Genomic DNA, 12,854 nt, shown 5'->3' on the forward strand with positions numbered 1-12,854 from the left:
ACTTTAGAATATTCCTGAACTGTTTCAGTGAATATATTAAAAAAGAAGTGTACTAGTTCAGATATTTGAAAAAGTATAACTATAGCATAAGTTATTCCATATGATAGTATATGTCAACAGTAGTTTTAAGGAAGATTATGTTCCCAGGAACGTTACATGGACGCTTCGTCGTTGGCCTTTTGGTTGGCGAACGGTTCGGAACTGCTACACATGTTGAAGAGTGACCGGCACGTGGGCGCATTTTCCACACGGGCACAAGACATCCTAGCGGATGCGGTGCATACAGCCTTTGGTTCGCTAGTGCGTTGCGTCACATTAGAACTCACGCCAGCAATGACACAGTTCATGGCGGACGCAGATGAGCCGGCAAAGGAAGCTGGGGTGCTGCAGATTTTCTCAAACACGATGGCCCTACTGCGACGATGCCGGGTGAATGCTGCGTTGACGATACAGTTGTTTAGTCATCTGTTTCACGCAATCAACGCGACAGCTTTCAACACTCTCGTCTCGAACGGAAATCTGTGCGTCAGATGGTTTGGACGTAGACTCAAAGCGAGGCTGAACGCATTGGAGACTTGGGCCGAGAGGCAAGGCTTGGAACTTGCCAGTCAATGCCACTTGGCGACGATCATGCAGGCGACTCATCTACTACAGGCTCCCAAATACAATGCTGAGGAGCTGGCAACGCTCAGCTCGACCTGCTTTAAATTAAATTCTCTGCAGGTGAGGGCGTTACTACAAAAATATCAACCGGCCGCGGACGAGCCTAGGCTACCTGCCGAATTGATCGAGAATGTGGTGAGAGTGAGTACATTTAAAAGTACAATAATCTGCGTCTTGTTGACATAAAATGTCATTCTACAAAATATATATTTTACACAATATTATAGGTAGCAGAGAGTGTCGCAGATACACTTGCACGTGCAGATGGCCGTGAAATAAGACTGGAAGAGGAACCTGTTCTAGGATTAGCATTATTACTTCCTGAGGATGGTTACAGCTGCGAAGTAATAAGAGGAGTTCCACCAGGACTGGCGGAATTTCTGGCACCTCTGCAACGAGATGGTTTATGTCGAATGGCAGCCCAACCCACCAGTAGTGGCTATTGGACCATTTACATGATAGACCATCACAACAATGTAAGCTGCAAATTCTTATAACTTTAAAAATCTTTTAATATGAAAACTAAGTAGTAAGCAGATCGTAGCGTTTATCATCTTCATATGTGTCTTAGATCCAAGATCTAATTAATAATTATTTATAATTATATTAATTTAATATAATTAATTAAATTAATTAATTATAGAGAATTTAATTAATAATTAGAGAGAAATATTTTTATACACAATTTTTTGCAGTTGCGTAGTCCTAGCGCAATGAGTAATAGGTCTGGTGGCTATATCAGTCACATTAATCAAAATCAAACTCAACCTGAGATACACGTTATTAAATTGCACAAGAGTACCAACGGCATGGGCTTAAGCATCGTTGCAGCAAAGGTGTGTATCCTTAGCTGCACATACTTATTTATTATAATGTAATTTTATTATAAAGTAATGCTATTTTAATTCTGGTACACGTAGGGCACAGGACAGGACCGATTAGGTATTTACATCAAAAGCGTTGTTGCTGGTGGTGCTGCTGATGCTGTAAGTAACCGTCATTTATTTAAAAATATTTTACATTTAATGTAGATATTAAAATTATGTTTAAAATGTGTAATGATATTCAATGCATATTAATTATTATTAAATAAAATTTTGCATATGATAGCATTTTTAAAATATGACAAGTTTTAATCACATAACATGATACGCTTTTAACTTAAATTAAATTAAATTATGTTATATAACATTGAATATGATTAATTAAAATTTTTTCTTTGAAATAAAAAGTAATTATACATTGAATATAATTTAAAAATTTTAGTTATAAAATTAGAATTTAAATTTACAAAAACAAATTAAAAATCAGTCCATGTTATTAAGTAAGTTAATTTATTTTTATGTATATGTTTTCAGGATGGTAGATTGACGGCAGGCGATCAATTACTCAAAGTAGACGGACAAAGTCTGGTCGGGATTACGCAAGAAAAGTACGATATAATTTTTAGACTGATTTAATTTTAACTTAATAAAATTATTTCTTAACAATGTTTGAAACATTATATCATTAAAATTGATTCGCAGGGCTGCCGAGTATCTTGTGCGTACCGGTCCGATCGTGACATTAGAAGTCGCAAAGCAGGGCGCTATATATCATGGACTCGCAACGTTATTATCTCAACCTTCTCCTGTGATGACAAGAGGTAAGTTCGAAGATTAATACCTAATATCATAATTTCCAGAGCTAATTTTGCCTTTGGAGCAAGAGAAAGATAATAGAGATCTTATAATTAGATTCTATGTAATCAGTTTTTCAATTGCTAGAGCTCGCGAAGAGAATATACTATACGATCTATAATATCTTACAAAATATTAGTTCAATTTTTTTTTGTAAAATTATAAATAATTTATTTGTATCGAGACAGTGAAAAATTATTAAGTTATTGTAACAAAATTCTATCATGAAATTATGATAATATACAATTAAAATAATCTTATAAATTGAATTAATTTAATGATATATAAAATAACTCTTCCAAACGATTATCAGTTTCTTGCTTCAAGTGCACACGTGTCAGCAAGATCCTATTTTTTACGAAATATTGGCCAGATTTATCGCCAGCGGACATTTTCTAATCCAAATAATCGCTCCGTCAGAATAACGCCTTTCGCTTCGCTTCGCTCGAGAAGAGCCTGCTTTACTAACGCTTGACTAACCACTTGTTTCATGCAGCATATAAGACTCGGCCAAGATCCGAGCTCTTAGAGCCGGCGGTAGAGACGACGGAGACGACCAATAGTCAACCAGCCACGTCACACTCGATGGGCGACTTATTGTCCTTCCCGAAGCAGGCGCCGTGTCAGGATTCAGTTCAACCAGGTGCGATCCCGTCTCAATGCGTCGAGACATTCCCTTACTATAATCAAGTTGACCGAGGTTTCCCAAGAGTCAACATCGACGAGTGCCGTTCCACGCGGCAAGATCCGTTCTCCATTTTTCGTCAGAGAGGCGCGTTTCGCGGCGTCGTCGACGAGAAAGAACACTATCGTCCTTCCACCCCCACCGTATCTCCCGTGCGTCTCCCGAGATCTCGTATGCCCTGTCCCTTAATCTCTATCACGAGCGACAACGAGATATCATCCATCTTGTATCAGGACGAGAGCGACGAGAGCGACGATAAAATCATAGAAGAAGAAGAGAGTAACGTGGAACAAGGCGGAGCCGCGTCGAGTAATTCGACGGACATTTTAAATCCATTCGAAAGGATCACCACTCCGCCGCTGGAGTATGCGGGGACTACGAAAGATTACAAACACTCGTTACTGACTTTCGAAGAAAATTTTTTCGATGCTATACCCTACATCGATCAAACCGAAGATATTAATTACACGGAATCCTCTGAATGTGTTCAAGTAGAGCCGAGTAAGAAATGCGAGCATTGTATTAAAGCTGGTTGTGACGACAACTTTAATCGTAGAAATTCTCAGAAACGTATAAATGTAGATCGCGATAGAAAACAGACTCTAAGTGTTCCACAATCTAATTTTGAGTTATTAGATACGGGTAGCAATCAGAACTTTTCATCAATTTCTAGCTCCTTCCCTACGAATAAATCAATATTGTTCGTCAAAGACGCTACAGCTGGGTCAAATTGCATTACAGAATCTAAGTCGGGTGACTTTTCGCGTCTTCAAGGTGCGGACAATATTACAAAACGTACGTTGAACATCGATGAACGATATGGCGATAAATTAGACGACATTTCCAATTCCGAAGATTGCGCGGATGAGTCTAGTTCCACGATTAACGATGATTGTGCGTCGAGCAGAGCCGATAGAGACGCCGAGGGAGGAATCTCGACTCCTAAGATGTACACGATAATGCCAGAGTTGCATCTTGATCTGAGCGGACTGAACAGCGATGTGTCCAGTGACGAATCCAAAACGGAGAAATGCTGGAAGTCGCCGGAAGAAGTGCGTTTAGGGTGCGGCAGAGTTGCAGCGCTAGCGAAACATTTCTCGAAGCTTGGCGATGCCGGTCTGATCAAATTCAAGTCCACCAAGTTGAACGGTTCCCGTCAGTTCGTGTCGGAACCGAATATCATAACGCCGGATAAAAGCGACGAACATTTACATAGACCTTGTCACGCGCAGAAAGAATATAAATCAGATTCGGACTTGACAAAAGAAGGAGATGAAAACTTTCGAATCTGCTCAGCTGAGAGGCGTAACAATATCGTTCTAGTTGACGTTGAAACCAACGGCGATTTCGCGATCGAGGAATGTAGATTTCATCATTGCGGCGCTAGACGAGTTACAATTGCCAGGATTCCAGTAAAGGAACAAGTTACGACTGATGCTAAGGAAAGTTCAATTCTAGCAATAGACGAGAATCATGATAAGAATATTTTTAAAGGTAAAAATCAAAGTTTAGTTGGTACGAAGAACATAGCTTCGACTAAGGTTGAAAATATATCGAGTAATGGTAGCAAAGATCAAGTGTTTCTTGGTATCAAAAAGGACGCAACTTTTGCAGAGGTTAAAGATAACAATATAGCAATCGATGACAGCAAATCCCAAGCTTCTTTTACAGTGGAAAATCGAAAAGATGTGGAAAAGTTGTTTCCAGCAGAAAAAGTTAATATCAAAGATAGCAGTTCCAAACTCTCGCTCGAACAGCAGCAAGTAATCGCAGAACAACTCGAGCAGTTCTCAAATCTGGATAATACAGATGCGCCTTTATTTATTCCGGAGCAAGACTTGGCGCAATCTTCTGCCGTTTCCACAATAAATGAGAATAACGATACATCCGCTTATAGCGATTCGCCCCAGTCAAATTTGATAAATCAATCAGAAACAACGCCTCGAGAGAAATTATCGTTGTTGACCGATAACTTTCAGAAAATGTCGAAAGCTCCTGACTCTTCGTTATCTTCTTCCCTGCCTTCCGTTCATTCACCTTCCCATTCTTCCATCGTACTGTCGCTATCGAACGTTGCAAAGAGTTCTCGGTCCTCGGAAGATATCAGGTCACAGGTTCGTCAGTATTGCGAAAAGCATCCCAAATGCCTATTTATAGACATTTCTCATTCCGCCGCTAAGAATTGCTCCAACAGCAGCTTTTTAGAGAGCTCGTTGATACGTCCGCGACATGCGAATGCGTATTCACGATCGGGTGATAACAAATTGAACGTCCTGCGAATGCGAATTGCTAAACCTCTCTGTAAGAGCGAAAGCAATGTGATCGGTACTGCAATTTATGGAAAAGAAGAGATTGAGAAAGCCATAGATCTTCACAAGTCCACTAAGACGCGAAGCTGTGAAAGTATCTTGAACAACAAATTTTTATCTGATTCTGACGATCGATCGCGATCTTCTGAAAATCTTCGCGAAGATCTTGATTCATCTTACAAGTTCTGCAACAGATCGATCTCGAGTCCCAAGGGAAGTACGCGATGGCAACGCCATCGCTCTCTCGAAGAATTGAAATTGAAAAAAGGCTCCAGAAAGCGAGACAATCCGATGAATTCTACTTCAGTTCAAACTGCCGAATACCAAACAAAATTTGGCGAATTCTTTGGCGATAAATTAGAGGACGGCACGCGATGGAATCGTCATATGTCGCTTGAAGAATTGGAATCAAAGAGAGAACCGCGCGAGAAAGACAGATGGACGAATTTAGATCGAACTATTGAAGTACAGAGATCTGACGGGAAAAAAAGAATTCGTACAAAGCGCAAGAGCTACGATCGGCTGAAAGATAGCTCTTTTAAATTATCGCGTGAAAACGAGACAAAAAATATAGGACGATTAAGAGCGGAACGGAAATCTCAGAGCGAGTTTGACATTTCGAGACGGAAGTCCGATTCGGAGAGAGACGGTTGGAGCTTCCGCGAGATCAGCTCGCTGAAAGATGATGACCGGTCCGCCTTGCGTAAGCTACCACCACGTGTTATACATTGAATGTGCATTTAGTCGAAATTTTCTTTCTTCAAGCACTTTCATTCCGCCTGAATGAGACGAATGGAAAATCGACGTTTGCAGATGGATCAGTGTCGCACGATTTATTAGATCTGTTTACATACATTACGTTTGCTCCTATATTTATTTATAACGCGGCCGTAGTGCCCGAATGATTTTCAACATAAATCATTCTCACATCTTTTTTACAATACTTACGTTGTTTTCTGGCATGATTTATAAAACGATGAAATCAAAAACTGATCAAATTATTTTTATAAAATTAAAATAATAGGCTAAAATAATATAAAATTTTTAGAACAATATATTTTCCATCTTGTCATAATGAACTTTAAATTTTTTTTCTAAATGAAGTTGGGAAAGCCGAAGACTTGAGCAGAATTAAGAAATTGATTTGGCCAGTTTTTGATAAATGCATCGATTAACATTTATGTTAAATTGATTTTATCATTTGGTTTTAATTCTGAAATGGATTTGCAAGTATTATCCTGCAAATTATAAAATATGACACTAATAGATATACTTTTGTTCCATAATAACACGATGTTCTACTAATATGCAAGCATGATATATTAATACAATTTTCAGGTACTTTCTTTTGTTGCATTGCTATGCCTACAGTAGTGATATATTTAACAACGTCTGCGATATTACGTGCACATAATCATAGTTATGTGCATAGAGAGAATACTTTATGTAATTCGATGTGATTGTTTAATTACGATATTGCACAGTAATTGCGACAAAATAAGTACCTTTTATTTTATAATTTTATATTTTTTTATTTAATTAACTTAATCACATGAAGTCAAACTCACGAATTAATCACATGCAAACGTGCACGCATGAAATACATGTTTAAATATTTATTATTTACTTTGTATAATACCTTTTCCGCAAACTCCAATGCAATAATTTTTTATTATTCTATTGCAATTATAAACTATATCACTTTTAAACATTAAGTAATCATATCAATACTTTGTCCATTCACTGCATCCAACCAACGAGAATTATTTCATAGTTTTGTTGAAACAATATCACAATGCATATACAAATTTGTTCGCTGTAGCTCGTCATTGCCATAAGTGTCTTTACAGTTGGCCGTATGACATTTTCTTTTTCCACCGCTTTCAACGTGTCAAAGTTAGACTTCGATGATCCAAAAGAGAGCGTATTCTCGTTCTCGACAAATGTGTGCTTTGCGTATGTGCATGAGTGATCATTTTAATATTGCGCCTCGACACCTTCGTGTTCACCAATGCATTAACTCAAAGCTGTCTCTTTGTGTACCCGCTTGGGCTACCGCAGGTCCTCGTCGCATGAGCGAGCGAGATTTACCGTCGCGGCTTGGACACGACGCCACTCCTCAGCAAATCCACAGCAGCAAGTCTGTGCCGGCATTGCATAGTAAGTAAGAGCGAGCTTTGTGTGTGCATATCATGCCCGAATCACACAGATTAGCATAAGAGAGGAACGTCTATCTCTATCTCTTATCGAATCACGCAGCTTTATCGGGTTTCACTAGGTAGATTAAACGTAAGAGGAACATCTACCTCTTATTAGACGATTTAAGTAGGATAAAGATGTATTTGATAGAGTATGCACGGCTACATTTACTCGTTTGTAAATAAAAATTGGATTTACGTAGATATGGGTACCGAGACCAAGCAACAGCATGAGGTGTTTAATCCTGGATACAGCAGAGCTTCTTCCAGTAACAGCGTTACACCGCCTGTTCAACCACCTCCTATGGCGACGATCAACAGTGCAACTTCTTTACGTTCCAGGTATATATCTTCAACTCAATTCAGATCGCTTTCGATACATATTTTAATATATCTTTGTATTTTATACAACTTATCTCCTAAGCAAACTGGAAATAATTTTCAGGAATTATTAAGCGCAATTTTTCGAAAATGTCTTATAGGACAAATCAAAAGATTAATTTAATCAACTTTTTCTCTTTATTTGTTAATATATTCATTATCATAATTGTATGTAAGTTGTACATTCTGCTTGTAAAATATCATGAGAAACAATATATTTATCAGAATAATGTATGCAATAATGTATTCTAGGTCGAGCCATAATTTGCACGATCCCATGAGAATCGGAACTTTACCGCCCACTGGCTTAGTCAGCAGACAGCAATCGTCGCCTAATTTGAATCCAAATGCAACGCACATGAACGCACCGTCGAGTGCACAGGGCACAGAAGCAGAGCGATTTTATCAGAATCTGAGTATTTATCGAAATCAAGACCCGACTGTGAAACAACAAATTAGTTTACAACAACCAGATGACAGGTATAGATATACAGTACAACTTTCATATATTTTTAATTTTATATTTTCCTATTTTAAGCACTTCTTTTCTTACATTTGACATTTGATTATACGTGCATAAAATGAAAATATCATTGTGCACATGGATCAATTTAGAATAATCTCATAATTTTCCCTAAGTGTTCTGAACATTTTCTAAATTTATCGTTGCATATTGCAGGAATCCTCAGCATATTCAAAAGAGTTCCCTGAGGGGTTCGCAGAACTCGTTGAACCGTCCATCTACCATGGAAGTCGGCGGTCACATCCGAGACCGTCCGACGTCCGCGTATGTCACCCCAGGCCAGCAGCAAAGCTACTCGGCGGTCAGCAATCAGATGCAACAACACAGTGGAGGACCACCGCCGCGTTCCCAATCGTCGCGCGACATCATCCGCCAGGAGGCGAAAATGCAGGAGATGCAAGAGGAAGTTCGTCGACGAGAGTTGCGCGGCGGCGCGCCGCTGCTTAATCAGCATAGACCGTCGGGGATGTATAACATGGGCGCTCGAGTGGCAGCTCCTCCTGCTCAACAAATGCCGAATACCTTGAATGTACGCACGCCGAGACCACTCGGTTCTACATCGAGCCTGGGCACGACCTCCAGCTACGCCGCGAGACAAAACGCGCCCAGTTACAATTATCCGGATGCCCAGTACACTCAATATAACAGCACGCAGTATGGTCAGTACGGCCCGTATAATCAGTACCCTAATCGGTATCCGGTAATCGGAGGTCAATACGGCCCGATGATGCCCAAACCGAAGAACGAGGCGATCGCGCGCGGCCACCAACCGATGCCCAATGAGAATCTACTCGGTAGAGACTCGAGCGGCCAGGAGACGAAGTCGTACGCCGAACAGAATCGACATTTCGCCGGCTCGCAAAACAGCCCACATTATCCAAACGGCAATCTGGACCAGCGCATCGATCAGTATGGAAACGATAACGTCAATCGCGCGCAAAACGGAGAAAGCCACTCTGTGACGACGTCGGAAGTGCCGCCAACGAGACCATCTTTACCGTCTGAGGAGTTTAACGAAAGTCCACCACCACCACCGCCCAATACTTCGACGCACCCTCTGTACAAGCAAGCCGACACAAGGTATGTATCTTAACGCATCTTGGAAGTTGCCTGTTGATGATTAAATTTGATCCTAAATAATGGAAGAAAATGTTGCAGGTATACCGCAAGCATGCAAGATCCACCACGAGGTAGTTATTACCCTGCGGGAGGAATCAGTGCCATGCAGCAACCGCGTCAGTATCAATATAGCGCGACAAATCCTTGGCAAAAGGAAGAAAGAGAAAAGGTAATAAGTAATAGTAATTAGTAAAGGAAAATAATAAATGAAATGGTAGCTTTAATAAATGCAAATAAATCTCCTTAAAGCAATAAAATTTTTAATTTATAGATTTAGTTTCTTACATTGAAATTTTCTATTAGTAATTATTGTGCAGTTAAGAATTTCAGTAACAAGTTTTTTGGAATTTATAATTTTATTTTGTATTTTTCTTTAAGAACATTTTTATTTGACATTGCTGGTATCTTTAGGAACAAGCCCGTAGGAGAGAAGCCGCTCGACAATGGCGAGATCAGCAGATCGCCGAGCTGAGCGCGCTGGCGCATCGAACGCAGCAGCAGGAAGAGCAGCTGCGAGCTCTCCAACTGGAGAGAGACTTCCAGAAGAGGGCGGAGGAGATTGCCAATCAGGACGATGACGAGGAGAGTAACGATTTAGACAACGAGAGCGTGCAGCGCGTTCAGGGCTTACTGAGAATGGCGGCCAGTCAGGACAGAACTGTCCAAGGAACTGTGCAGCCACCAATTTTATCGAGAACGATCGCAGGCAACCAGTCTATGAGAGGTGGTTTACCTCTCCAGCCCCTCAACAACCAACCTGTCACCAGTAGCCATGCTCATATTCTATCCAATCAAACGGTGTCTCAGAATGTTGGGATGAGTGGTCCTGGTCAAGAAAATAGTGGTTTGCATGTGCAACCAAATCAGCAGCAACATCAGCAGCCGCAACAACAAACAGCAACAAGTCAGAGCGAAGAGCATGTATCGACCTCTAGTTATGGCACACCTCTTAGCCATTTCAGTTCCGGTCAGAAGTCCTATTCCATAGGCATGTCACACTCCGTGGAAGACAGGGAACTACAACGGAGAATGGACGAGGTGAAGCGGAAGCAGGCTGAATACGAGGAGAACCAGAAGAAGCAGGAAGAACAGCAACAATTACAGCAGCAAACGTATCAGCCGAGCCAACATTCGCGAAGTCAGCTGCATCCCGGCATGTTACGCTTGGATAACTTGATTATTAATGGCCCCAACGTATCTATGCGTTAGTAGATTAAACATAAAGCTTTTAAAATTTTTATGGATTAAATATCGAACTCTTTGATTCTCTGTATTCTCATATTTCTTTAAAGAGAAATTGTCTTGAAATATTTGTTTTCTACCAACGAAAGATTTGTAAATACACTATATTTTTGTTGTGTTTATTGAATGTATTACATATTCGACTCATGTATTTTTATTATTTTATTAAAGATATTTTTTTTACCGTAGCTTCGCAAAACAACGTAAATGATGCACCCCCGCCACCAGAACGAGGCTCCAGTTACGCCGTTATGTCTCAGCAAAGTGCTCTCAGATCAAACGGCTCGACTACATCTAATCTACCTCCCACTTCTCAACAGCCAGCATCTATGAAAAGGGTCTCTTTTCATGATTCGAATGCAAATAGCGAGTCCATGCTGCGCAATGTATCATCTGGAACATCAAACCCGCCGTCAATCTCAATGGACACCATTAGAGAAGATCCCAACGTGAGTAATTTTCTTATATCCATTTTTGTAATTCTTATCATTTTCCTGCTTTAATTTACTTCTATTTTATCCTATGCTTTATTTTGATAAGCATAATTGAGCAACATATTTCACATAATTGATATTGTTTTAAAAAATTTGAGTGTGTGTGTTTCGCGTTTCCTTTATAATATTTTAGTATCTGGTCATTATCACATTATCTTTCATATTAATTTCAAGAGAAGTAATTTGAGATCATACCATACAAATCTTGTTCTTATTTTCTGATATACGGTCTGTAGTTTAAATAATTAATTAAGAAATTAATATCCCCTTAAGGGATTAATTTATATCGCCAATACGAAATTTATTATAAATATGAATATCCTGTCGAAATGCTTACGATGGCAGATAAACAAGTAAGGTACAAATGTTAAAACAGATCATGCTACATCATGCTGTCTACATTACGATGTTTACAATGCATGAACTGTCAGTTATAGTAATTGTCATCTAATGATCATGTATCTCTCATTCGAGCATTATTCGCTGTATCTAAAATTAGATGTTTTATTCATATTTTTCATTCTATGTGATCTACATTCATGTTTCATGTTGTATATGACTGATGCTAGTCTCTATGATCGTTGCTTTACGCGTATACCACGCTGGTTGCTCCCAAAAATTACATACTTGTTGCAATACGTTACAATACGTTTGCATTTAAACTGGACATTTCTTCGATAAGAATTTAATCTGGGATTTATCATGCATTATAATATGTTAGATATTAGATATTTTGCATTGAGTGTCAAATTTATTATTACCCATTAAGCTAAATTACATTAATTCAACGAACTATAATAATTTAATTTATACAACACTAATTGATAATGGTGATGCACTCTTACTACTTAAGATTTTTTAATTTAGTTTATTTAATAAATTAATTATAGTATCCTTCAAGTTTTTTGTTTATTATACATATATTAAATAGATTATTTATTATATATATATATATATATATATATATATATATATATATATATATATATATATACATATATATATATATATATATATATATATATATATATATATATATATATATATATATATATATATATAATCGTAGCTGTCTTGGATTACATTCCTATCGAGGTCCTTGCATACGCAAATTACGCAAGACATAATGTGCTGCTATATTGATATTTGGAGACTTTTTGGAGTCATTTATACCCCTGGGTTCCGTAAAGCGCATATGCACGCATTTTTTATAGTAAACGTTACGTATGTTATAGATAAATGCGCGCATATGCGCTTTGCGGAACCCGGGGTACATTAATTTATATTAGACAGTGCAAAAGATTATGCCCGATTTCAGTAAATGTTGTTATTGATGTTGCACAGTGTGTTCGACAGTGTCGACAGTATTATATGTATATCAATATATTGGCAAATATATATTAATATATTATAGATATATATTCCATTATTCAATTGTGCTTTCAGAATTTTATCAATGACGCGGAGAATTTATTAGCCTCTCCCAAGACACCAGAAGGGTCCGGGACTTCGTTTACTGGCGCCACCCCCGGTGTGATCGGGGCTCAAGAAGTCTATAAGT

General features: G+C 38.8%; 1 protein-coding gene across 13 annotated transcripts in view; it reads left to right on the forward strand.

Moving 5' to 3' along the window:
* Window positions 1–12,854, forward strand: part of Cno (adherens junction formation factor afadin) — a 45,917-nt gene that overhangs the window by 29,579 nt on the left and 3,484 nt on the right. For 7 of the 13 annotated variants that reach the window (XM_071774366.1, XM_071774367.1, XM_071774371.1 and 4 more), the window contains 15 exons: window positions 148–804; window positions 891–1,139; window positions 1,359–1,499; window positions 1,584–1,649; window positions 2,022–2,095; window positions 2,190–2,308; window positions 2,839–6,039; window positions 7,398–7,496; window positions 7,738–7,876; window positions 8,168–8,395; window positions 8,595–9,518; window positions 9,597–9,726; window positions 9,969–10,761; window positions 10,989–11,248; window positions 12,740–12,852. In XM_071774366.1, the coding sequence (XP_071630467.1) occupies window positions 148–804; window positions 891–1,139; window positions 1,359–1,499; window positions 1,584–1,649; window positions 2,022–2,095; window positions 2,190–2,308; window positions 2,839–6,039; window positions 7,398–7,496; window positions 7,738–7,876; window positions 8,168–8,395; window positions 8,595–9,518; window positions 9,597–9,726; window positions 9,969–10,761; window positions 10,989–11,248; window positions 12,740–12,852 (7,193 nt within the window). Of the gene's footprint in view, window positions 1–147; window positions 805–890; window positions 1,140–1,358; window positions 1,500–1,583; window positions 1,650–2,021; window positions 2,096–2,189; window positions 2,309–2,838; window positions 6,040–7,397; window positions 7,497–7,737; window positions 7,877–8,167; window positions 8,396–8,594; window positions 9,519–9,596; window positions 9,727–9,968; window positions 10,762–10,988; window positions 11,249–11,638; window positions 11,652–12,739; window positions 12,853–12,854 lie in introns of all 13 variants that reach the window. The other 6 variants (XR_011731452.1, XR_011731453.1, XM_071774368.1 and 3 more) reach the window with 6 other exon arrangements.

Source organism: Temnothorax longispinosus, chromosome 3 (genome assembly GCF_030848805.1).
Source record: "Temnothorax longispinosus isolate EJ_2023e chromosome 3, Tlon_JGU_v1, whole genome shotgun sequence".
NCBI lineage: Eukaryota > Metazoa > Arthropoda > Insecta > Hymenoptera > Formicidae > Temnothorax > Temnothorax longispinosus.